The 27,772-nt window shown below is 38.3% G+C and overlaps 1 protein-coding gene across 2 annotated transcripts in view; it reads right to left on the reverse strand.

The window, feature by feature from the left end:
• The window catches only part of KAT7 (lysine acetyltransferase 7), a 31,248-nt gene that overhangs the window by 1,897 nt on the left and 1,579 nt on the right, over positions 1-27,772 (reverse strand). Inside the window, exons 2-14 of one of the 2 annotated variants that reach the window (XM_037493783.2) lie at positions 26,298-26,445; positions 23,776-23,952; positions 21,657-21,896; positions 17,726-17,808; positions 14,721-14,810; positions 13,300-13,398; positions 10,308-10,418; positions 7,767-7,958; positions 5,312-5,401; positions 4,944-5,084; positions 3,766-3,859; positions 1,474-1,620; positions 787-893 (exon numbers count right to left, since the gene is read on the reverse strand). In XM_037493783.2, coding sequence (XP_037349680.1) covers positions 787-893; positions 1,474-1,620; positions 3,766-3,859; positions 4,944-5,084; positions 5,312-5,401; positions 7,767-7,958; positions 10,308-10,418; positions 13,300-13,398; positions 14,721-14,810; positions 17,726-17,808; positions 21,657-21,896; positions 23,776-23,952; positions 26,298-26,445 — 1,719 coding nt within the window. The remainder of the gene's footprint in view (positions 1-786; positions 894-1,473; positions 1,621-3,765; positions 3,860-4,943; positions 5,085-5,311; positions 5,402-7,766; positions 7,959-10,307; positions 10,419-13,299; positions 13,399-14,720; positions 14,811-17,725; positions 17,809-21,656; positions 21,897-23,775; positions 23,953-26,297; positions 26,446-27,772) is intronic. The other variant, XM_037493784.2, reaches the window with a different exon arrangement.

A 27,772-nucleotide genomic window follows, 5' to 3' on the forward strand; every position in this document is an offset into this window, starting at 1 on the left:
CTTACAACACGGATGAGTCCATTAAAACAGTTGCATGAGCTGAGATGGCATATGTTAAAGGAATTTAAACCACTTCCATGAGCACTGCAGTTGGTGAAGATCCTTCTCTACAGATGGGCGATTTTCTCCAATCCAAGAAAATCACCAAGTGATGGAAGTACTGAGACATAAAGCTGCTTAACTGGAGCTACTTATCTTGTGCCACCCAAATTTGAGACAGGAGCTTACCAAAAGCTCTGATAAGGATAAGGTAGGAGATAAGCTTAACAAAGGCATCACTGGGGCCTCCCCGGTGGCGCAGCGGTTGAGCGCTGGGTTGCGAAGCTGCCCGCAGCCTCTGCAGCGCCGGTTCGATCCCCGGCTGCTCCTCGGCCACCGGAGGAGGATCCCACATGGTGCGCAGACCTCTCCTGCCGCCCGCTGCTCCCCTCAGCAGTGTACTTCAGTCCTTCTGCCTGCTCTGCTCCCCACTCTGGCTCTGGTGAATTCTCTCACCCTCCCACGCTTCTGACTGTACCCAGTGCTTGTATAAACAAAAACAAACAAACAAATAAAATAAATAAATAAATAAGACATGCCTCTATTAAAAAAAAAAAAAAAAGAAAGTCTTTAAAAAAAAAAAAAAACAAAGGCATCACTGGACGCTAAAGAAATGAGACCAAGTCAAAGATATGTGGAGTCAAATTCCTTTAAGAAAGGAGGATTACCTTTTAGGTGTTAAGGCCCCACTTTGCTGTTAATAGCCTCAAGTATATTCAGCAATGAGCAAGCAGCTGATAACTTTACCTGTCTCTTTAAAACTAGGTGTTTTCCTTTCCAATACTTGAGCATCTGAAGGGCTTGCAGAGTGCTGACAATGTCCACAGGATTCACAGCTGTCTCCTGGCTAATTTCTGAAATAGAAAAACTACTGAGAACCTGGCCATAGCACAGACCTACCTACCCTGCTACCAAAGCTCTCTTTCCCTTCGAGGAAATCCAAGCGGACTGCAAATGGATGAAATCTTCCATACTCAATCCAACTTGTTCAGAAAAAGTTTAGAAAGCATTCAGTTGACCAGTCCAAATAACGACCAACGAGGGATCTTACAGCAAGAAATCATTCTTGCCCTTGATAGAAATCAAGGCCAAAGACAGATCAAACTAAATTTGTCTTCCCTTGCATAAATAGAGATACATTAGAAGCTCCTGGATGTGTCTTCTTTCTCGACATGTTCAAGTGTTAGCAGTGCCAGATTTGAGAAAATGAACCATATAACTACGGGCCAAATGTTCTGGAATCTTTAGGTACCCTAACAGGTTTCTGCAAGGGCCCATTTTCAGTGCATCACCTGTTCTCATCTTCAGATGAAACAGAACAGCACATTATCCTTGCAGGTTACAAAGCTATAACAGTGCTTACCGGGTACGCAAGTTAGATTATTTAGTGTATGTAACGACTTGAGTAACAATCATCTTAGAGTCAAAACCAACCTTTGATAGAAATCTCTTTGCCCTGGAAATTATGCAGGTAACGGAGAAGTACTTCTTTCCAGTAACTGCGATAGCTTATGAGCCCCAGGTCTGAGAGAGGACGTTCTGGGGAGCCAACTTTCTCTTCCACTTTGGAAAGTAAATAACCTGCCAGGGAACAAAAAACAACACATATTTTCTAACACTGTTTCTCATCCTAATACCAAAAGTGTGTCAATATGTAAAGTATACAGGCTGTTCTACAATATTAATTAGGGTTTAGTCCTGCATTGGAATACCATGCGGTTGTGGTATATGTTGCCTCTGTATAAACAAAACAGGAGGTGTATTTGTATTTATTTATAATAAACAGTAAGAAACTATGGAAAGCTTCATTAGCAACTTTCATGACAATGGTATGTTTTGAGAACAGGTAGATTGGCAAGGAGATGGAAAGCCTTTCATTATGCAGCTTTTCATATTTCTCAAATCTCTGAACTGTTAACAGATTACCTCAGTACCACCTATGAAGTGGTAGAGATCTGAATCTCACCAAGCCTCTAGTTCTAACATTTAAAAATCAACCGTTCGAACAGTACGGGGATAGAGTCAGCAAAATTTTTACTTTGGGAAACTCTACTAGATTACTAAATTATTTCAACAATAAATAACTTACTTTCTTCAAAAAGAAATAAAGAAATGGAAGGGGAACTTTCAGAGTAAATGTATAGACCACATCTACTGATAACAATATATCAATTCTATTTGGATATGAGTAAAAATAATTACTTAAGGGGAAAAAAGAACAAAATTAGGCAAGGTTGAATATTACAATTTTCGCTATTAAGAAATCTGAGGCTCGGCCTCCCCGGTCGCATAGCGGTTGAGCGCTGGGTTGCGAGGCTGCGGCTCTGAAGCACCAGTTTGATCCCCAGCTGCTCCCCGGCCACGGGAGGAGGGTCCCACATGGCACGCAGACCTCTCCTGCCACCTGCTGCTCCCCACTCTGGCTCTGGTGAATTCTCTAACCCTCCCGCGTTTCTGACTGTGCCCAGTGCTTGTATAAACAAACAAACAAATAAATAAACAAACAAACAAATAATCTTAAAAAAAAAAAAAGAAATCTGAGGCTGTTTTTTTGATGTAATAGACCTTAGAGATATCAAAATAATTGAGGGTGGAAAATATAGGTAAAATAAGACTTTAGCCATAAAATGGTAATCATAGAGGTTATTATGCTACCTTTGCATGTTTGAAAATTTCCATAAAATCAAGTTTATAAAATAGGTGTTGATTATTCAAAGATAAACAGTGCCTACTTCTCTTAATGGATTCTGCCACCTTATGATTTATCTCTTCCTAAATGGCTTAAAAATGGAAGGCTCATTCTAAGAATTCTAACTCTGACTAAAATATGTCACATAACAGTGAACACTGAATAAGAGACAGTTGATTCTCATGATTTATAGCAACTGTGTTCTGTAAAGTCACAATGAATTAGTGAAAAATCCGGTCATGTTTTTGTCACTAATCATGTAACCTAATTCTATGTGCTTCCATTTAAAAATCCCTAAATTAATATATACTGCTGATTATTTTAACACTGAACTCATGGGTAACAACACAGTAACATGGGCCTGAATGAAGCCTGTCTAACACAGGTTCTTCTCTGTAAGGCACATTATAGCCCTCCAGACAGCACTTGGCACTACATGTAGAGGTCATTTAATATCAGCAACAAAAAGCACTAAAATAAATAAAATGTGGAACTAATGGGCCATGAAAAGGATACTTGTTTACACTGAGAACTGAAACATGGCATCCTGATCGACCTCAGCTGGGAACAAGCAGTGACTTCCTTTTTGCTACTATTACGTGTCACAACTAAATGCAGAAGTACCAATACTCTTGGTACTTCTGGGGTTACAAACAACTTTTAGTGAGTAAGCAAATTTCCAAACACAGAATACATGATTAATGAATTCAAAGTCTCTATCAGGTATAACAAAAAACGCCTCTAGGAAAGTCCTTACAAAACTAAAATACCTGGCATCCAAAAACAGACTTGAAGCCTTGTGCTATTACCACTAAGTCTCGAACTGGGATAATCCTAAAAACCTTACTTTATTATCCTCTTTATCTCCTAGTATTAGGAGGCAGGTCATCGCCCTACATTCACTGTGCTCAATGTGTACCAGGCCAACTATGTCCAAGTTCATACACATAGTAAGTATCAGTCTTCCCAATCCATACTGGCAATTGTAGAGCCCATAAAAAACCTACACATGGCCTTGCCTTAGCAGATTCACTTACTGAAATCAATGAGCATCTTGCCATAGCCCTGCCTCATGTACTGAGGCATGGTAAGGATACAGGATACATTGTAGTTGAGGAATGAATTCTTTTCCTAAAACCAAGAGCAAATGGATGGTAGGTCATTAGTTTTGAAAACCAAAGATGTCAGTTGTCCCACAGATACAAAGACTGCTTGCAAAATATTTGCCTAACCAGTCCTGGGGAGTGGCTATCAGACCCACAGCTGTTGCCTCCACACCCCTGACAATGGCCAAAGCCATTAATCCTGTGGTTTCCCTAGCTCCAAGACCTCCAGTCTCATTTTAAGGGGGGCCGACTCAGCTTTCTTACAGTCAGAGCAAACAGGGCAAGGTTGAGATTGCTGAGTCAATCTAGAGCAGCCCACTTTAAAAGCAATTTTCCAAAAGGAGGTTGTCATAGGAATGAGGGATCTGAAACATAAGTTACCATTCTGAAAGCCAAGGGTTAAAAAACAAAATCACATTTGTATGCCTCTGTGAAGTGTCTATAACAGACAAATTTATAGACAGAGGAGAAGAGGGGGTTGAGCAGAAATGGGAAGTGGTGTCTCATTGGTATGAGATTTTTCACAGGGGTAATGAAAACTGATCAGTGCAATTGTGCAAGGGTTGCACAATTTATACTAAAACCCACTGAATTGTACACTTTCAAATGATGAATTTTAAGACATGAATTATGTTCAAAACATAGTTATTATATTTAAAAGTCTTAAGTAAAAGAAAAATGTCATAAGCAAAATCTGGCCTTGAGTTTTCCAAGGAAAGTTGTGTTATCGCTGACAGCCCAGCTAGCAAGCCAGGTTAAAGGAACTTATTCCTGGTTTTAAGTTAATAACAAAGAGGGCAAAGCCAGGAGCTTTGGCTTGACTGTAAGATGTGGGCTTGCGGGTTGGTAGGCAGGGGCTTGGCCAGTAATTAATAGGCTGCTCCAACCCACGAATCAAAAAATGAATAAACCCGAAGCTTTTAATAAAGAATTGTATATTTTCATTAAATAATCTTTGACATGTGGAACAGCTTGTTTTTTTTTTTTTTTTTAAAGAGCTGTCATCGTCCAGAGTATTGCCTCTTCTGTAGGTGATTTGAGTCTCCATATGCCAACATCAATCACCCTGCTTGCTCTGGTCAGCTTCTTAATCTCCAGATCCTCCTGACCTTGGAAAAATATCCAATCAGGTGACAGCCAGTGTTGTCCGCTTCTGTCATAACATAGAACAGGAAGGGTTCCACATCATAATATAATGTCTTGTGGTCCAGAAAAAGCTTGGCCAACAGGCATAGGTTTTGGCAGTAAATCTGGAAGCAGAGAAACAAGAGTTCATGTATAGGCCAGTGATTTCTAAACTTATCTGATAAAGGCCTAAAATTAAAGACCATGCCATTATTTCTAATTAAACAGAAACTGTCTGTAAAGAATTCCATCTTCTTCGCAAGGTAAGCTGGAGACAGAAACTACTTCTGAAGCCTGTCAGCGGCAGCCTGTCACCACCACCACCCGCTTCTTTCATCACCATGTTTCACACCTTGTTTTTCTTGCCATCCACTTCAAACACCGAGATTGAGCCTTTGCGATAGATCTCATCACCGGGTGGGTGTTTCCACACACACTTAGCCTGCAAGAGAATCAAATTCACATAACATAAACAAATCTCCCCAATAAGACAGCTACTCAAAAAGGAAAAGGAATCACAGGGCAAATCTAGTTAGCTGAGATGACAGACAGTAAGCCAACAACTTGAGAATATAGAGCGGAGATTTTTTTCAGTAAAACAAAGACTTCTAAATTCACTGTAATGCATTTATTATATTTTTATAGCAGTTTGAAGCTTTTTTGATTATATTCTGGCACTGTTACAACCCAGGAGATTAAATTCATCTACTACGTAAAAGCCAGATAAATAAAAAATACCTTATTATAAATATAAAATGCCTCGCACCAACAGGAAATTCTTAAGCAGCTTTTGTCCAGCAGCTTAGAGTTGGCTAAGTAAAGATGGGAATACTTATACCCTCACCTTTACCAGTAACTTCTTACCACTTAACTATTATGCTCTTCCTTTTCTTAAGATTAGAAAACAGTCTCACCCACCCCTTCCCAAAGTGTTCCTTTGTAATACAAGGAAATAGGAGCAAGTCCTTCTATGGCTGAAAAAAAAAAAGCCAAAGCAGCAGCCAGGTTGAATAGCAAGAAGCTGGAAGGGGGATGACCACAAGGGGGCATAAGGCACCCCTTTCCTCACTCAATTCTTAATAGATTAATGTAACCTGTCAGCAACTGCTATGAATAGGTGAATTCTTAAAAGGTTTTATGTAATTAGGTTTAAAAATACAGTTTAAAAAGCACATGTATATGGAGGTTTCAATTAAATTTTACCTTGTTTTGGTTAACTCAAGAATCATGCCAACCCCCCCAAAAAAAATCATGCCCCAATTTAAACATGTAAATCCACATATTTATTAAGTAGAACTGCTTCAAGAAAGCTCCACCTACAGTTTGTTCCTATCTCCACCCTTTAACTCATGCTGGCTCTCTCCAACAATAACCAAACTAATCCAACAATTATTTGTTTAAAAAGAGAAGCCATACTGTTGGCCAAATGGCAAGAGGGCCCATTTCTGCGATTACCTGAAATGACAGGAATCAGAAGATTAAAATAGGCATCTATTTCCTGATATTTAATTTTCATAATTGTATAATATAATCAAATTTATCTAGATCCTCTGTTTTCTCCCCCTAATACTATTTATTGCCCTTTTTGGCTATTTCAATGGTTAATAACATAAAATAAGCAGGAATGAGAGGGGGCATAAATGGTAAGCAGTTCACATCAATCAAAATACCAGTTTTACTTTCAATAGCAAAACCATATTTTAGTTTATCTCCATGGTCTACAATCATGTAGCCCAACTTTGGAAACCATGACCCCATGTGTCTTAGTGTCTGCACCAGTCCATAGATATTACCTTCCCTCTCCGGCATTCTACGCCCACCCCAAGTCAAGCCTGGCGTAGTCTGGGGGCTTAATTCACAGGAATGGTTCTAGTCCACAAAACTATGGACTGCATGTGGCCCAAAACTGGGAACACAAAAAAAGCAGAATCACTAAGGTGGGAGAGGAAGAATGTAATGACAGAAATCATGAAAAGCCTGCGTGGGTTGTGGGTGCTCAGTATATGGAAATCCAGGGCAATAAAGATGGAGGGGAAGAGACATCTAAATGGCTTTAGGACCAATTATGCAGTGACTACAGAAGAAAAGTCTTCCCTCTGACAGACTAATGTTTACCCCTCAACATTTCCCCATCCCTGCCCAAAGGGCAGAAATCCCATAGACACGACTTCATTCCACAATTAGGGAAATAAAAATGGCTGAAAGCTGCAACATATCCAGAAGCTTACTTGCTAACAAAAATCAAATGTAAATCTTTATCCCCATTTGTAAGTGTTCTGAAACCAGAAAACACTAAGTAAACTCGAGAAGGTACGAACGGACCCATTCCATTCATTTCATAATCTGTCTTGGTTAAAGAAGGGTTCATTCAACAGCACATTTTCTGGGCCTTTATTGGCCCACGTTAGTTATTAAGGACACATAAGTGAGTCATGTTATCCCTGCTGTCTAATGAAATCTATTCCTTTTCATTTAGTTTGGGACACATATCAACTGCGGGCAGAAGTAATTCATATCCCAAGGAAGAAATGGAGTTGAGCAGGCAGCAAGAAAAAAGATGGAGCCATGTGCACAACAGGATGTAGTTAAGGACTATATCATCTGCTTTGGGTGTCACACAGCATGCCAGCTGTGCCAGGATGTACACCTCCCCACCCTGAAACATGGCTTTCAAAGCCTCCGATGCCTTTATCTCTTCTCACTGGTGGACCAGTGAGAGATACACTCGGGTAGATGTCACCTCAGGACCAATTCTAGAGATCTACAGCTCATGGCAATCACAGGCACAGAAGCCCAGGACAACCTACCATGTGTCGGCGGAGTATCGTTTGGCTCTTCATGTATTTTAAACAGAATTCACACATGTAGAGACGGCCCAGCCGTGCATATTCTTCAGGATAGGGAGAATGGTACCAAGTATCAAGCTCATAGCGACCAAAAGCAATTGTTTTAATCATGTTGCTCCCCTCTGTGATTTGGCCTTGCAATCTTAGCTTTTCCTATGTAAAGAAATCGAAAGTTAAAGAAGTAATAGAATTGATCACCTTTATTTTTTAACGCCCGAGTAAATTTCTGGGTATTCCATTATTCTAGTCTATGGGGGAAAAAATTCAGACAGATTTAGCTTCTGTCTTTAGTTTGAGTGAAATTACTCAAAAGCAATTTTACATCAAGAGGGCTACGTGGGCATGGATAGTTAGGAAGGCCTACAGGAAACTTCCTACCTACCTGTCCTGAGCAGGTCTCAATAGTGAACAGCTAGCTGTCCTCTGCTCTCTACTACACTCTGAACATCGAAACAAGTACCAGGCTGACAAAACTGAATATAAAGGCAATCTACCACAAGTACAGACTCCCTTTAGGAAACATTCTAAACTAAATAGAAAAAAATGATACAGAATGTGCTGTAGTTATCTGCAGCTTTTACAAAGATCTGAATCTGGACGCCATATATCCGCACTTACATAGACACCCACCACTCAATGTGGATACTTTAAAAAGTATTTTTGAAACATGTACAATGACTTAATTCTGGAATCTAAACTCTAGAGAGCAGAAAATTTTTTTTGATTATCTCCTCTCAGGGGCTGTGAGTTGGGTTATAGACACAGTATTTATACACAAGCAGGCAGGGAGTCGTCAAGCCTAGGAAATACTGTCCCAGAGGCAGGAGAGGGAAAAACAGCAGAAAGCTGCATACCCCAGGCCCAGGCAACTATTAAATACTGCCTCCTACAAGTTTTCAACAGTCTATTTGTGGATTTTTAAAGGAAGTACTCTAATTTTTTTTAAACAGTTGGGATTTATTTACTTATTGGCAGATAAGAATCGGAGTGTAGGCCAAAGATGTGGGGGTTAGGAGGTTTCACCAGAGACAGAGGGGAGCAGAACAGGCAGAACAGGGCCTCCCTGGTGGCGCAGGCGGTTGAGCGCTGCACTGTGAAGCTATCCGCAGCCTCTGTGATGCGGGTTCAATCCAGCTGGGGAGAAACCCACATGGCGTGGCAGACCTCTCCTGTCTTGCCTGCTGCTCCCCTCAGGAGTGTATTTCGTCAGTCTGCCTACTGTTCCCTGCTCTGTCTCTGGTGAATCGTCTTACCCTCTAGCACACCTGGCCTGTATCCCAGTTCTTATATAAATAAATAAATCTTTAAAAATAAAAAGGCAGCAGATTTACTAAAATACACCATGAAAGAGAGCCTTGGGGGAGACGGGAGAGTTCCGCTATGCCATTGTGTGGGTTAGCTCCCTGACCAGGGATCAAACTCAGGCCTGAGCAGTGATAGCACTGAGACTTAACCCCTAGGCCGCCAAGGAGGCCCTGAATTAATTTTTTTTAAAAGATATGAGTCACTTTATAAGCAAGCTTTGCTGAACACATTTAATCTGGTAAGTAAGTAAACTCAATTACTAAAATTTTCTTAAAGTTGTTGAAAATTCTGCCTCAGGTATTAAAACTAAGTGTGACCTAATTTTAGGTCAGAACAGATGAGTGGTGGGTGTGGTGTGATATATACAGTTGCTGAGCAAAGAAATTGTACACCTGCAACATTTACAGTGTTGTAAACTCATGTCACCTCAATTAAAGTAAAAATAAAATTTTAAATGATGGCTAGTCAAAAGTACACCTTTAAACTGCATCTCCAGTTCATAAGAAAGACACCTATGGATTTTCGGCAACATAACTAATACGTCTTGAATAAGGTGCCTAGCTGAGTGTGAGGGTCGTCCCTTGATGGGTCTGACACAGAGCAAATTGGTAGCTAATTCCCATGTAATTTGTTCTGTTCAGCTATCTGAAAACATCCACACTTCCTTCAGCCTTCGAAGAAGGTAGTCTGATTTCTCAATAAAAGTTTGATCAAAGGGTCAACAGAAAACCATTTTAATATATAAAATTTGGCCATGTCACAATTACTTCTAAAATGTAATCTAAAAAGCTGACAACAGTCTTTCCATTACTCTTCACTGTTTTTTATAGCAGTATTGAGGGTTGAGGAAGCCCTGAAAAAGGGAGTTCCTGTTAGGGTTAAGAGAACAAAGATGGGTAGCAACTAGTCTAGAGGTTCTCAGAATTGCAAATTACCTGAGACAAAGGAGCACCTATTGTTCTGCCTGGCTTCCAGGAGTTGGGGTAGAGAAGGAAAAACTGTGAGGAACTGGGGAAGGGAAGAGGAGCCATTAATTTTAAATATGAATGAGGACAGTCTCAAAGATTGCTGTGGGAAGAGGAGATTCCAAGCAGCAAGGTACATTTAATTCCCATCAAACCGATGACTGATCATTTTTCTTGGCCATTCTAAGAGCCTTTCACAAGTGGTCCTTAGCAAGGAGGTTTTAATACTCACCAAATCCTCGGAAGCCCGGGCTTGTGCTCTCCGGAAAAGATCCAAATCATACTCGCTAGTCAGGTTTTCCAAGAGAGGTTCCCGAGTGTTCCCATAGGTCTGTCTGTGTTCCTAGGAAAATAACCAGAGCCTGATAACCTCTGCTTTTAAGAACTTAATCTACTTCATTTCAATGGATGCCAGAAGGCCATGCACAGCCATAAGCTATATGGCAGGCGTTACAGTAGGGACCAGTGATTCGGCACAAAACACACTATTCATCAAGGTTAATGCTGTAAGACATCCACTAACTACCCTCATGAATCTGGAAAGGAAATACTCCTCCATTTTTCCAAAAGGAACTTTCATTCTATCTCTAAAGGAGGACCTCAAGGATCAGATACTATGCCTCCATTTCTTCCTCTGAAAATTCACCCAACAGTAAAGTATAGCAATTCCAAAGGCACAACAAATTCCTAGAATCCTGAGATCTGGGGTGAACCTTAGAGAGCTCCCCGATTTCGAAACAAAACAAAAAATTGAATCCCTAAGTTTTCAAGTCTAAGATTTTAAACTGAAAGGAAAATCAGCAGGAAGAAAGGAGCGGTTGAATGAAGCAACCCTTTTTTTCACTTGAACTGCCGGACCCACTGTCTGCCAAAGTCTTAATGCTCCCACTTTAGAACTCTAGTCCAAATAAATTGGAAAAACAGGCTGGTTTCTTTTAGACATGTTTTACCAGGCAGCTCTCTCCAAGACTGCCTGCCTTTCCCCCCGTCCCCCCTTCTCCTTTTCCTAATAAACCTGTCCTTTTAAAATGTAAAAAATAATAAAATAAAAATGTTTTACTAAATATTAAGCACAAATAAGAGAGGGAAGTCAGAAAACTAGAAGCATAATAAAAATTCAGTTTTACATAAGTATCAAGTCTTACCATGGCAGTTACTACAAGTGTCCTTTTCATCAGAAAGAAATCCCACAAGTGAAACTTTGCTCTTAAATCTTTGAATCTAGCCCTTCCCATTCTGTCCTAGACTCCACCCCCACCCAGAGAATAGAGATAATGGTTGTTAAGTGGAGTAGATGGCTCATCCCAGGAAGAACATTATAGATTTCACACATATATTAGCATATGAAGAAACCATTCACCAGTACCATTCCTCCAAATAAAATGTTCCAGTTAATTCCAGGCTCACTTGATATGCATCTTTTTGTGTTTTGATTCTGTCATCTAAGATTTATGTTGCAAGTATTTCTTCTATTATAGTTTTCATGAACTTTTTTATTAATGTTTAAAAAAAGTTCTTTCCAGCATTTTTTACAGGGAAGACTGGGTCCAAATAAACTAGCTCAAATTGAAAAGCAGATATTTCCAAGATCAATTTCAGGAGCTTTCACTTTAGACACTATTTCTACCTGTATGATTCCAGACAAATTACCTCTCTAAAATACAAGTTTCCCCATCGATAAAATAGGAAAAACACCATCCATCATACAGACTGTTATAAAGATTAGGGGAAGCACAAAACCACAGGGCCTGGATTGTGAACACTCAGTAAATGGTATAAGCACATTATCATACCTCTACAGAACTTTAAAGACAAGGGACATATACAACCATATATATACTGTACAGTCTACTACTAGAGGCGGGCTCCCCTACACAAACCCCAACAGTCTGGTGTTACGTGCTGAGCTACAAATTATCAAGACAGTAACAATACCAAAAAAGTAAGTATGTAGTTTGGCATATCTTTGTCCTAGTGAAGCCATGCTGACTACCTATTGCTTCTAACCATACTTTTAATAATCTAGTCTAATGACTAAATAAGTAAATATTCTAACTCCGAAAAAACAAAGACATGCATCAGAAGAAGACTGAGAGAGCATATGTAAAATACTAAGTAGTAAAACTTGAAGAGTGATTTTTATTAGGCTTTTTCTTCTCTATATTTTTATTGTTTTCAATAGGAAACACTTATTAATATGTTTATAATAAAATGTATCTTCACTTAAAACCTAAATTTTATACAAAAAATTGAGAAATTTTTAATGAAGTGATTCAAGATATGTAAGTGAAAACATAGAATTCAAAGCTGTACTTGTAGTAATATCCAAATTAAAGAAGTAAGGCATTAAGTAAAAAGCTGGAAGGGTATGTCCCACAACATTAACTCTGGTTGCTTTAAGATGCAGGATCACTGTCTACTTCCATATACTTTTCCTAACTTTTCTATATTTTCTATTATAAATGTGCATTACTTTTAAAACTGAGGGGGGGGGAGTTTAAATACTAAAAGAGATCTATTATGGAATGGGAAATGTATACCCAATTAACACCTATTATCATGTAGGAATTTTGTTTTTCTATTAAAATAAGTAGACTACTTTTAGCTTAAATATTTTCCCTTATACAGAAATCACCAGATCATGGTATTTGTTTGAGTGGGTAAATTTAGCCCTTTAAAACTAAAGTAAGGTTTACAAATGACTAGAATATTCAATTATTTTTCATCTAAATTCTTTTTTTAAAAGATTTATTTATTTATGCATACAAGAACTGAGGTACAGGCTAGAGGTATGGGGGCAGGAGAGGAGGGGTGGTGGTGAGAGGATTCACCAGAGACAGAGTGGGGAACAGAACAGGGAGACTGACTGAAATACACTGCTGAGGGAGCAGCGGGCGAGTCAAGAGAGGTCTGCTGCACCATGTGGGTAGCACCCTGGCTGGGGATAGAACTCATGCTGTAGTGGCTGTGGATAGCTTCACAGATTGTGTCTTAACCGCTTGCGCCACCAGGGAGGCCCTATTTTTCATCTAAATTCTAACGGTATTTTGTTTTTTGAAGACCTCCAGTTTCCACTCTTAACAGCCTAGATTGGGGGGATTATAGTAAACCAACTGCTACAGGAGGGAATACCAAATGGCAAATCTGAAGAGCAGAAGCTTAGAAACCAAAAGGGATTAAATGTGACAGCTATTCATTCTAGTTCAGGGTTTAACTTTTCTCACCATGTATTTCTCTTTCTGTTCTTTGCTTAGCCCAGAATTCCTTTTCTTCCTGAGTTCAGCCACCTTTTCTTTATATCGCAATTGCCTCTCTGTTGGTGCCTAAAAGGAAAAGGGAGAGAACTGAGGAGGGAAGAGGAAAAAAAATGCCATATGTGTCACAGCCACTCTGTGACTACTGGGTCATTTTAAAATTCCAAGCTGGGTTCCCTCACCATCCAGACACTGTTAGTGAATATGGATTCAGGAATGTACTTATTTTAATATTAACCCAAACAGAACATAAATTAAGGATGGAAGTCTCCACCAAAGCAACAAGAATAAAGATAGCTTCAATTCAATGAGCATGTATTGTGTGCTTACTGTTTTCCAAGTACTGATCTGATCAGCAGAAATACAAAAATGAATAAAAATTTAAAATCTGCACAATTATAGATCCCAAGATAGGGAATGAAGAAAAATGTAGCTACCACTTAGAGAGTGCTTATTATCTGCCAAGCACTGGGGATAGGTACTTAATATGCACAATTTAGCTGACTTCCCTGCCAAAAGGTATTATCTATGCCTTCTTATTTATAAGGAAATAAAGTTTAGGAGGTTAGCTGACTGCCCAAGACCACACAGCTAGAAAAACAAAATCACATTGTTCAAATCCAGATCTGTTTGGTTCCAAAGTCAAACTTCTCACCATGTCTCCTCTCTATCTACCTATAGCCTAACCACAAAAAACAGACACTCACAGATGGGCTAAGTATACTTAATACATAAGAAGGGCCAAACTGACATTCTGAAAACATTAAAGTGAAAATACATAAGAAGAAATTCATTAATGACAGCAGATCTGAGAAGGATTCCTACAATAGCTGAGATGGCAGCCTAGGAGGATAAATACAATCTCTTCTTGTATAGGTACAGGTTTCTAAGCAGAAAAACAGGAACAGTAAAGGCCAAAGGCATCCAGGGAGGAACAAGGAATGAAGAATAATAAAAAGAACATTCAGAAAGGCAGAAGGATTACAGTAACGCAACATCTAGGCAAGAGAGCAACAGATGAACTACGACACAGTCAACAGTGGCAAAAGCTAGGGAGAATCCACTGGTGACCCTGAAAACATACCAGCAGAGTGGAGGGGTTTGAAGGTAAACAGCAATGGGTTAAAAAGTGGATGCAAAAATGAGGAAGTAGAGTAATCTTCCAAACAAGCAGGATGATGTTGATGATAATGATTATAGACAGCATGATTCCTTCATTTATGAGGTAGGAGTGGTTCGTGAATATTACTATTTAGAAAACAAATATGCTTCTGACTCTTCGACTAGAAGACTACTCATTTAGACATAAGGAAAGAAGAGATGGATAAGCCTAAAGACATTATGGGACTCCCAAGCTGTGTGAATGGCCAGAGCTTTAACAAGGCCCATACCTGGTGCCTGGTTGCATGCCTGTTGTTGTCATCTTGCCTGTGGGACAGCATCCTTTCTTCTATCTGCTTATCCCGGCTCTGTGCTCTCACCTGCAACCATTAACAGCGTCAATAAATCCACCTGTTTCTAAGACTATGTTTACTTATAGCATAAGAATACAACAGCAGCCCCCTGAACTTATGTTGTCCTTTAACTTTCAAAGGGTCTTCATATTTATCATCACAATCTCTATAAGAAACAGATGAGGCAAGCTTCACATTCTGTTTTCTCAGCCATAAACTGAGAATCAAAGACATGAAATAATTAGAGATAAATGGTGGTGAAGCTAGACTTTAATTAATGATCCTGAGCCTGGAATCTCCACTGCACAATGAATTAGAAAATGTGAGGACATGCAAGAACAGACAGAGTATGGAAGTACAAAGAAAAAACTAGAAACCCAGGGTCAAGTCTACAGGGTAACTTAACTGTAGTTAGTGACTTAGACAAATTTCAGTTTCACCCTTGGGAATAAAGACTCACATCCAACTACCTACAAAGCGTCGACACTAAAACTCAGCATGATAGAAACAGAACTGACATTCTCCCACCAATCCATTCCACCCCAAATCCTTCCTATATCAATAAATAGTAGCACTTTCTAAACAACTGATGAGGTCAAAAAGTTGCATGTGGTCCTTGCTTCTTTGCTTTCTCTTACAATTCACAATGAACTTACCAACAAGTTTAAACAGGCTGCACCCCTCCAAAAGACATCCTGAGTTTCTCCACTAACACACACTAGTCCAGGCTTGGCCATCATCTACTACTTAAACTTTGCAGCAGCCCTCCATCTAGTCTAACTTATGCCAACTCTTGCCCTTCCAGTCCATTCTCCACATACTAGCAAGCTGTGATATTTAAAGTGTTTATGCAATTATATCATGCCTCTGCTAAAGCCCTCCAAATAAAAACAGACTCCTTGTTCCAACATCTACAGGGTTCTTTATGATCTGGATCCAGCGTTCTCATTTTTCATCACTTCCCAGCCATCCTGTCTGACTTTCAGTTCTTCAAACCCAACAGTCTCTCCTACCTCACTGCCTCTGCACTTGCTCTTCCTTCTACTTCTGTATCTCTTCTAGATCTTGACCCAACTGCCTCTTTGCTGTAAGTCATGATTCAAGAGTCTTAGAGCCTCAGAGCAAATGCCAACTCCTCTGCAAGGTCCACCTTAACTTTCAGAGCAAAAGCAGTGCTGTACCCATCATGCCAAACAGTCAATCTCTATTATCTTTAGTCTTTTTGTTCCTCAATGAATGCATCTGTCATTGTAAGAAAATTCTTACTTATTCATTTATATGTTGATTTTGCCCCCACACCCCATGAGCATGTAGCTCCATGGATGCAGTCTTTTTTATGGCATTCATAGAAACCTCAGATACTTCTAACATTGTGGCACATGTAGTCACAGATCTCTGACTGAATAAAAATGGCGACATCATGGTTATAAATATTTACCAGGGAACTCAGAGTAATAATGTGTAAGCAGGTATTTTAAAACTCTATAGACTTTGGTATAAATATGAGGAACTAGTTTAATCCTTTCAATTGAGACTCTAAATGCAATAAAAGCGGTCGTTTTCAGAAATTCTCCTTGTCCTCCAAGCACCTGTTATGGTAGTAAAGATGGATTATGCCAAGCCCGATTCCCCTTGCAAAGGCTAGAAATGCTACCTTTTTTTCAGATTTTTCTTCGCCACACTGATAAATTTTTCCTCTTTTTAAAAATTGCTGAAAGAAAAAATGTTCATATTGCAATTAGCCAAAAATAGTAGAAGTTGTGCCGTAAGAAGACTTTTATGTAAAACCATCCACAGCATTAGATTATGTTTAGAGAGATTAGTAGTAGAAGCTAACTCTCAAAAAACAGACCTCACAATCTTTTTCAAAGAAAGAAGCACCTACTGCCTTGTTAGTCTCTGATGCAGATGTTGGCAAAGCTATTCCTATTTTGATCTGGTTGCAGACTTGTAGGAAGACATACTCTTACACAGAGCAGAAAAAACTGCCTTACTTATACAAGAGTTTTGGAATGAAGAAAAATAAGAGTCCTTCACCTTAAAATACATACAAACAGTGGAAGTATATACTGCTTCACTAAAAGAGGAAACAAAGAATCTTTCCATCCTAGGTCTACCTGTAAATAAGATAACAAATTCTTGAGTGAGGGAGAATAAATGCGAGCTGGGTAATCTAATTTTTCTAAGAATCAGCTAGCTCAGACAGGAATAAACCTGTGACCCTGGCCTTACTAGCAAAATAACCACAAAAATAACTTACTTTGGTCTAGCCAGCTAACCTGTTCAAATAGTACCTGAGCAATTCATTTAACTATTCAGATTTTCAACTCTTGCTTCTCCATAGTTAAGTTTTTGGTTCCATCTTGAAAGTGACAACCCACATGCAAAATAGGGTTTAAGCTCTACTTCTAAGTATATTATTCCAAAATCCCATACTACTCAGGAGCTATGTATTTTCAAGAAATTAGAAGAACTAGCCAAGAGCAGTTAAGATTCCAAGTAATAAAAAGTAAAAGTATTCTACAGAAATAGAGAAAGAAGAATTTTGAAAAAAGCAAATGCCTTCATAGATTTGTAAGACAAGAACATAATGCATAAATATTGAGATCACATATTTATGCAAATTATGTCTTAATGGAAAAGATCCCTAGCAGTCTTTGAAGTCAATTTTCAATAGAAAATATCAGTGCACCAAAGGGTGATGTTCCAAACAGTCCACAGATAATCTCCTTAATTTCTTCCGATGAAGTCCTCATTCATATTCTTTTGTCTGTTTAACTATTTCTTAAATAATACAATTGCTTTTGATTTAATTTCCTCCACTAGAATGTAAGAACGAAGTTGCCCATTTTGTTCACATTGTATCCCCAGTGTTTAGCAAAGTGCCTGGCAAATGGTAAGCACTCAGTAAGTATATGTTGAATAAATGAGCATACAATTACCTTGCATTCATCAGCTGAGAGGTTATGATAGAGCGGGCATCCTGAGATGGAGAAATGTCTCTCATGTTTTCCTGTAAGGTGTCCTGTTAATGAAGGGAAAAACTTAATCTCAGAATAGAAAAAGATTTAAGTTTAGTGATACTTTTCTCTGTTACAAATCTGATTTTTTGCTGTATTATCTTTGTCAAATACATGTCAGATCAAGATTGAATTCACCGAAGGTAAGTGCTGTTAGGGACATAACAATGAATTCTTTTCTTCCACAGAATGGACCAAATAATCTTTGAACCTATCTGGGCTTGTACAGTCATACATATATGTGTATATATAAATTGTAGCTCCTTATGTCCCAGTATTATTTTTCAAATTCCAAAATGCATAAGGCCATATATTTATAATGAAGGAACAAAATTACAACTAGGAATTTTTTTTTGGTGGAAATTAACTTTCTTAGGCTAAATTAATCAAGTTTTAGGTGTAATAATTTTATACATGCATATTATGCAACGCTATCCAATTTGAAATTTTTCCAATAATGAAAAGAAACATAAACATTGGAGAACAAAATGGTCTTTTCTATCATATAATAAACATTTTAATATTTTTGATCAAATACATTTTTTTTGTGAAGGGGAGCTGGTTTTGTTTAAAGATTTAGTTTCTCTCTATAACCAAACTTTTATACATGCACTTACCACAAGACCCTCTTAAAAGGGAAAAATGTTAGAAATGTCAATACAGAGACTTCATTTTATCTAAAGGGTTCTCTCTTCATTTTTCTATTTTCATGTAGTTTTCTTTTCATACATCTTTTAAACCAAAGGTTTATAAAACATCTATGAGTGAGAAGGATGGTGAGACAATAGTTATGAGACAAAAAGATGAACTAAGCTAAGCTAAATTACAAGACTAAGCTAAATTACAAGACTACAGAAATAACTTTGTTTCATGGAAAATAAGACATTTAATTTTGGGTAAAGGAGACATTGGGATTTTACAAATTATACATGACTTATAGAGTGAGTTTTAAAGGGCAAAAAATAGTCTAAGTGTTGGTAGAGAAGAAAATATGTATTATGCAAGGTGCAATTTCCCTTCGCTGATAATTATTAAAAATTTATTTTTAGAGAACCATACAATTTATCTTAGGAAAAAACAACTCTCAGTATCAAATACCATTATAAAATGTAAAAGTCAAAGCTAGTACAAGTCTTTTTAGAAAGACTTATGCATCAATAACTTCTGAGTAAAATTATTCAAATTTCATGTTTCATTTTATTTTTTTTCATGTTTCATTTTATAATATGTAAGCTAAAACCAATTTATTGGATCTACATTAAAAGGTTAGAAATTGACAGCTGATCTATTGACCTAGCAACTCCACTGCTATGAACTTATGCTAGATTTTCTAAAAGACACCAAAATATTTACACACGAGACTATCTACTACAGTATTGTTCAAAGTAGTTGAAAACAAGAAACAATTTAAATGTCAATCAACATGGAACCATTTAAATAATTTATCAACTAGCAACATAAAGGAATTCTCTGTATCCTTTAAACAGATGGGCCTCTATTTACTAATGTGAAATATCCAAGATGTCAAACCAACCACTATATATTTTCTTTTATAAATAACAACAAACAAGAAATATGTGTACATATATATATACCATATACCAGAATTCGTGAAAAGCATTTGTGAAAAATTAGCAACAGTAATTTTCTTTTTTTTTTTTAACCTGTAAGAAAAAATATTTATTTTGGTTCTCTATAAAAGTGAATACTTTATATATTTTTTTTAATAATAAATTTTATTTTTATATTCCCCATACAATTGCAATCCCCTTATTTTGACCCCAATCCCTCCCCTCCCACCCCCTACCCCCCATAGAGTGTCTCTGGTTCATAGTTTTTTGTTGATTTTGATTTTCACTTTCTTATAGTTATTCATTTTCCTGGTCCCTTATTTAAGTTTTCTAGATTCCTGCTATGAGTGAGACCATCCGGTATTTTTCTTTTTCTTTCTGGCTTATTTCGCTGAGCATGATAGCAACAGTAATTTTCTATCAGGGAAATAGTTCTGGGAACATGAATGAAAACAGAACTTTTACTACTTCGTTTTCCTCAGGATTTTAATTTTTCACAAGCACACAATACTTTTACACCAAAAATATTTTTAAATGATATTGTTTTGCCTCAGGGTGGAACAGGATCAATAATAATTTTGGGAACTCATAACATATCAAATTTTTGAACTTCGGCAGTACATTAAAACAGAAAGTCAAAATAAACGTTCTTTTAACCCAATAGATTTATATTTGCCTTCTGGTCTACCCCATTAAGGGGTTAAGTCCTGGGCATAAATAACACACAATCAGGCCACTGCTATGACATCATCTCCTCCTCTCCACTCTGTTCACTGTGCCCCAGGTATACTGACCCCTAAGTGTTCTTCAAACTGCTCAAGTATTCTCCCACCCCAGATCTTTTGGACCTGCTGTTCCATCTACTTGTAACGCTTATGTCCAGATACCCAAATGGCTCACCCTCTCATGTCTCTGAGGCTTCTGCTCAAATGTCACCGTATCAACCCGTGTATGTGTGTGCAAACACCTACGCAGAATATCCTCCCTTTCAGTATCTCCCCTACTTCTTTTCCCTCATAGTATTTATCTCTAGCTAATGCATTAGGTTTCACGTGTTTTGTCTTGACCAGTTAAGACTAGAAGTTCTAATTGAGTAGGAATTTTGACATGTTGACAACTACATCCCCAGAACTTAAAACACCGTCTGGCACATGACATTCAATAAACGTAATACAAGTACCGATTTGAGGGAGCATGGATAGCAACTAGCAAGGCTGAGAAAAGTTCTTGATGTGTGACAAGCAGATCCCCTTACCATTTTAAAGCATATTAGCTATTTCTTGCACCAGTATTTAAGTGATGATATCTCCATTCTAGTTTTTCATTATTTAGCTCAAGGAAATTGATTTAAACCTGACACAGTTATCTTCTCTGAATGACGACTGGTATGGCATTCAAGGGAACTATTGCTCTATGCATTTTGATATGTTGAAATTATCTGAGAAACTGCTGTTAAGTGCAAGAAAGGATCCAAATAAACAAAATAGTAGGGAAAACACAGGCTTTACAGAGCAACAAACTAGTCTATTTTCTCAACTTGATGGCCACACCCAATAATTCATAAATTTGAGAAGTGGACCCAGTAGTGAAAGGCCTCTTAGCTCCCAGTCAGCACCTTCCAACTCAGGCAAAAGTTTAACGTCAACATTTGCATCTAAGCTGACCTAAGGAAAACTAGTAAGGTTTAAACTATTACAAGAATTCCTCAGTAAGAGGCAGAAAGTTAGTTATTAAAAAAAAAGCATTTATCTAAGGAGAAATAGTTATCTGGTTTAAACTTGTTATGTACCCAAAGCATCAAGATTCTAAAACTAGTAAAGTAAATAAAGGCCAGGATCTCATCTGTACCTTTTTAGTTTGAAAGTCCCTTCCTAAGAAATCTGTTTTTATCATTTTCTTAACAGCCTTGGCCAAGAGTCACTACTCTGCATTGGTTTACAGTGTTGGTGCTTATTAATATGAGCCATTCAATGACATATTTGATAACAGCTGGCTTCTGCTTTGTTTTTACTGGAAAAAGGAGAAAATCTTTCACTGGAAAAAGCTCTGAATGGTGCATCACAGTCAACTTTCTTGCAATCAACCCTATTATTATGGACAATAGGTCAAGAAGCAGAAATGCTTTTATTCAAGTGGGAAACTCAGTGTTACTCTGAGCATGTGACCACTGAAGAGCCTACGAAGCTAGGTGATGACAGAACACAAAACATTTTTGAATGATCCTAATTTCAGATGGAGAGAACCACAAAATACAAGGTGTAATGACATCGGGACATACTAACCTAGAGAGTTACAGCCTGGTGTAGGACACTTCATATTGAAATTGTAGCTTTCATGGAAGCGACGGCGCTTGGGGCGATGAGAGAGATCACTGCCCGAGTCCTTCAGGGACATGTCCTTAGCAATACTCTCATCGTGAGACACGTTGGGACTGGAGATGTCTATGTCAGACTCAGAAGAAGGTGCGTTTCCAGTTGGAGTTCGAGGCGGAGACTCATCATGATCAGCTGTATTTTTAGTTTCTAAAGCAAAAGCAATTGGCAGAGCTAGTAAATGGGGTTTATTTATTTAGAGGTTTACTATACAGGATTTATATACTTTCAGATCCTTCTTCTGTGATTTAACCAACAACTTTGAGTTATTTATTTGCTTTAAGGCTAAATGAAAAATGAAGAGAAACTAAGATTGTTCCTTTCGTGCAGCTTTAAATTCTGACTAAAATTAAATCTGGGGTTTACTTAATACATTTCATATATCTGTTTCTTCATAAGCCCCAGTTATTAGGTAATTAAAACTCGATGGAAATAATTTTTTAATTTTTTTAAAGATTTATTTATTTATTTATTTATACAAGCACTGGGTACAGTCAGAAGTGCGGGAGGGTGAAAGAATTCACCAGAGCCAAAGAGGAGAGCAGAGCAGGCAGACTGACGAAGTACATGGCTGAGGGGAGCAGTAGGCGGCAGGAGAGGTCTGCACGCCATGTGGGACCCTCGCCAGTAGCCGGGGATCGAACTGGTGCTGCAGAGGCTGCGGGCAGCTTCGCAACCCAGCGCTTAACCACTGCGACACCGGAGAGGCCCAATTTTTTTTAATTTTTTAATTTATCTTTGCATAGAAGAGTTGGGGTACAGGCCAGAGGTGCAGGGGTGAGAGAATTCATCAGACAGAGTGGGGAGCAGACAGGCAGATTTACTGAGTTCACTGCTAAGGAGGGCAAGACAGAAGACGTCTGCTGCACCATATGTGGGTTAGCTCCCTGCCCGGGGATCAAACTCAGGCCTTAGCAGTTACAGTGCTAAGACTTAACCCCTAGGCCACCAGAGAGGACTGGAAACAATTTTTTTTTAAACTACCATTCCACTCTCCTTCCAGAAAATACACAGGATGGAAGTCAAACGAAATGGTTGTCTTTCTGAATCACACTGAACAGAGTTGGTATGAAAGCATAAATGAACTTGACTCTTGAGTTAACAATTCCAGATTTTGAAACAAATGCCTACAGGGCCTGAGCAAGGTCAAGTAGAGAGCTCCTGGTTCATCTCAAGAAGACAACTACTGGGGCCTCCTGGGTGGCACAGCAGGTTGAGAACAGTGCTGTGAAGCTCTGCAGACTCTGCAGTGCGGGTTTGAGTCCCGGCCAGCCAGGGAGATTCCCACATGGCGTGGCAGACCTCTCCTGTCCTGCCCGTTGCTCCCCTTAGCAGTGTATTTCGGTCATCTGCCTGTTATGCTCCTCGCTCTGTCTCTGGTGAATCCTCTCACCCTCCTGCACCTCTGGCCTGTACCCCAGCTCTTATATTTAAAAAAAAAAAAAAAACAGCAGACAACTACTATTCAGCTCCAGCCAATTATTACTGTTAATGAATGACCATCTAATGCTCTCAGAGTTTTCTAGTAACCCAGGTTTTTACATGAAATCTCCATATTTTTAAATACTGGCAACAATTTTTTTAATAAATGTAAACACTGTGTAAAGAAACAATATCATGTTGTGAGGCTAGAAGCTCACCAGTCTGTAATCTTTACTCCAAGGTCTCTGATGCTGGTAAATCAAAATCTCAATAGCTTCCCATTCTTAATCATTAAAGGTCACTCAATCTCAGAAATCCATGGATAAATGGACTGATAAGCATGACTGTAAGAAAATCTGGTTCAAGTCGTCTTCATCTGTGGTAAGAGGGCCCTTTTTATCTATTACAGGTCTGCTAGTCTAGATTTCTAATATTCTAATACCAAACTGTCCTCAGCGAGACATTAAAAAAGGAATCGGGCAAGTAGCATTCACCTAGCTGAATTTTGTCAGCATTAGCCATCTGTCTGCAGTGGCCCCAAGCCTTCCTTAAAAGAAATTCACCAGGTCCCCTGTAATATGTCTAAAATCATACCACTCCCACTCACCTCTATCTGAAAAGTCAACCACTTGCTCAGTTTCTGAGCCAGACGAACGAGTCTGCCGAAGCGGGTACTTTTTCGGAGTCACTGGGGTAGGTTGCTGTTGACTTCGGGTCACTCTCCTGGTAGAATAAGCAGGCTCCTCGGTGCCAAATGACTGCAAATTTCGAACAGGGCTGGAATCTAATCCCAATTTTAAAAGATGATAAAATAATTAAAGGAAATCTGTTTATTTCCCATCCATATGATTAAGTAGTATGTAGGTCCTCCTTCAGATTTCACAAAAATCAATAAATGTTTAACATTTCTATTTTATTAAAGAAAACATAAGCAGAAGAGCCTAGTCAGGTACAGAACCATAATACAGCACAGAATAGGTTCTGAACTAAGACGGAACCTGACTCAATTCTACTCCACCATACCACCTAGCTATGCTTATCTTGGGCAAATTACTCTCTTCACACCTATTTCCTGATCTGTAAAAAAGGAAACTATTAGCCTCAGTGCATTCCTTGTAAGTTTGTTGTGAGGAGTAAGTGAGATAATTCATATGAAGCACTTAGTGTAATCCCTGGTATGTAAATCTAATGCTTTATAATATTAATTATATTCTCTTCCTTTACTCTAACCCACCATAAAACAGGCTATCCTACTACTAAAGAAGAATACATGAATATTTCCCTTTTTAATGAATCCATTTTCTTCCTGATGACCACCTTTAATAACCTAAGGCAAAATCATAATACATTATTTTAAAGAATAAGCAAAGAACTCAGCTTTTGAAATTTTTTTGGATGTAAAACCTATTCTGAAACACCTGGAAAACTTTTTACATCTCCAATATGATGAGATTCAAAAAAAGAATAAAAGAAATACAAAGTTGAAATTAAAGCATATTTTAAACAACAAAGAGTCCTAAGATAATATGTAAATTGTAAACAGCCTCTAGAGAAGAAAAGTGAAATTCTCTATTCAGGGATAAGAAACTGTTAGCAGAGGTGGTAACACACATCTGACAAGGTGTCAATCTATTCCCCTAAATCATATGCAGTGTTGTAAACCAATGTTACCTCAATAAAGGAAAAAAATAAAAAGTATATGTGTGAGGGAAAGAAACTGTTAGCATATTGCTAGGTTACCAGTGTGCACACCTCTACCAGCTCGATTTAACCAATTCACGCTAGACAGGGCCACCTTATAGAGAAGACATCATGAATGGTGACCACAGGAGTTGTATTTATATACTGTAGTAACTAGGAAGAGACCAAGGGCTCATGTATTCCTATTTGTTTTGACCATTTGTACTTTTCAAGGCGTTTAGGATATGACCAATTATACTTTCTACGAACATTATATCTCTTCTGTTGCATGTATAGTCCTTTCTGCCTAGAATAACATCTTCCCATCTTTTAACTTGTAATCCTTTAAGATTTCTACCTGGGAGACCTGCCCTAAGTTGGCTATCTCATCACTGGGCTTCCATAATATTCTACGCAAATCTCTGTTGAGTCTTCACCACAGCATTACTATGATCAGTTGACAAATCTGTATCTTGCGCTACACTGAGCTCCTGGAGAACAGGAACCATGAATTTTCTATTATGGTATTCCGGTATATGGTGTGGTTCCTGAATTATAGTAGTTACTTACCAATATTCTCCTTGAGCTCAAAAATACTAAAATTTTGAGAAATCAAGAGTCAACATCTATAGTTGAAATATTAAATTCAAAAATGAAGTTAGAAAGAGTTGCTGAAAGAGGGTAGCCCTATTTTCCTACTTGAAAAACTGTTTTTCATTCATTTAGCAACATGCTCACATAAGCAATAACCAAATCAGTGCTATCTAAGTGCCCAAAGCATATTGCACTTTCCCCCCCTAATCTATTATCACCTTTTGGTCACCAGCTCTGTATATTAATATGTTTCTTTCCTCCTCAGGGATTTCCTGAGCAGAGCCAGAAGGGGTTATGGGTACAACTCCAAATCTAAGCCCAGAGGGCCAGTAGTACTAGTAACCTTCAAACTACCTTCCAACACCAAGATTATATAGTCTAGCTTTTTACACACTGATAGTTGGGTGCAACAATTTATACCTATTAATAGTGTTTCTGATTATACTACAGGCTTAAATGGACGTTTCAAAAGTATTTAGAAGAACTGACCTCCAAATACACATTCAAAAAATTATTTTATTTTATGTCCCTAAACCTAACCCATTCTAACAGAAGTTAAGAGGCAACATTTGTATTTTACTAATGGGGAAAGTGCAGTCTAAAAATATTAAAGGACTCAGGTACACATGTGTCACACATCCGTTATACTTGATATAATTCCTCTGAGTCTACAGAATGGAAAGTACCTCTAACAGAATCATTTTTAAAGACCTGATACTTCTGCAATCACTCTCTGCGTTTTACCAATTTCTGTCATCTACACCAAGGCAAAGGACCCATTTTCACATTATCTAGCACAATACGATGACCAGTCAGGCGTAGCGAGGGATGGTCAGGAAGAAAGAAGCCTTTTACCTTGGGAACTCTGGCTCAGCCGGGCTGAGGAGCGGGTGACTCGGGCAGATCGCCGGGAAGTGCCATCACTTTCTGAACTGTCTGTGTGCTCGAGATCTGTAGAAAAATCGGAATCTTCGGTTCCATCTGAACTACTGCCTGCATTCCTCTGTAACACCATAGATCCAGACATTAGCACAGGAGCATTTATTCTGTCAGTTTGTAGTAATACTGTAAATAAAATGAACCGTGATGCTGAAAACACCAAGCTGAAACCTAAGAAAAGACTCCAGTCAACTTCCCATTATTTAGGGCATTTAAGTGGAACAACCTTCTAAGTGCACCTCTGTGAAATAACGAAGAAAGATAATTCTTACCACATTATTACTAATTCTGAAACAAGTCCTTCTGGAGGTCAGTACCATAAACTGGAAATAAAAGTACCCAAAATGGTCTTGCTGATATCACCATGCACTTAATAGAAAATCCAAGGTAGTAAGGAAAATATTAGTGTTAGATAAACCCCATTTAACTTTAGGGTTGCTCTTGTTCAAAGTCTTCATGAATAGCTATCATGTTTTAAAAAAACATATGCTAATTTAAAATATCACAGTCTAAACTCTGATTCCAAAAGAACATAAGCAGAAAAATATTAAAAGCCTTCATTTTTATGTTATCTACCTTTGAAGTTTCTCCACATGAATGCCAAAAGTGCTAAAAAAAAAAAAAAAAAAAAAGGCAGATTGTATATGATGGCTCAGGTATTTCAGAAACAGGATTTTTAAAAATCACCTTTCAATTAATAATTATCTGTCAATTATTAGCCTTCTTAAGAGTGACTAGCCATAGTCACTCTTTTTTAATTGTGTATTAACACTATGCCTTTTACTAAACCAAAAAGGAAAAAAGATTTACTAAAAAGGAAAAAAATAGCACACAGACTTTCAAACCACAAGTTCCCTACTATTTATTCCAAAATCTTAGGGTCAGTTATATTTGGAATTCATATTTTCTGGGATTCTCACAAAGGGATTACTTTGCATATATGCTACAAATAACACTCCATGATCAAACATAGTAATATTTCTGCAGTAAGATATAAAAACAATCACACTAAATGAGGCACACAAAGACTTACAGTGGCATCAGGGCAGGTGAGCACACCAAATAAGTTACCAAGAAAACTTACATTTGCAAGAGCTTTTTGTATTTGGACATTGCAGAAAAGGAACTGTGGACCTATTCCAAGGCACCAATACTATTTCTGCATTTAGTGAGCCTCAAATACCACCTACCTATGTAGGTCATTTTAGGAGACATTAAAATGTATAAATATTGGGCCTCCCTGGTGGTGCAAAGGGTTAAGGCGCAACCTATGAAGCTGTCTGCAGCCACTGCAGCAAGAGTTCAATCCCCAGCCAGGGAGCAACCCACGAGGTGCAGCAGACTTCTACTGGATCGCCCGCTGCTCCCCTCAGCAGTGTATTTCGGGCAGC

The sequence above is a fragment of the Talpa occidentalis genome, unplaced genomic scaffold (assembly GCF_014898055.3).
Source record: "Talpa occidentalis isolate TD23 unplaced genomic scaffold, MPIMG_talOcc4v2.1 talOcc4.7, whole genome shotgun sequence".
In the NCBI taxonomy this organism is placed as follows: Eukaryota; Metazoa; Chordata; class Mammalia; order Eulipotyphla; family Talpidae; genus Talpa; species Talpa occidentalis.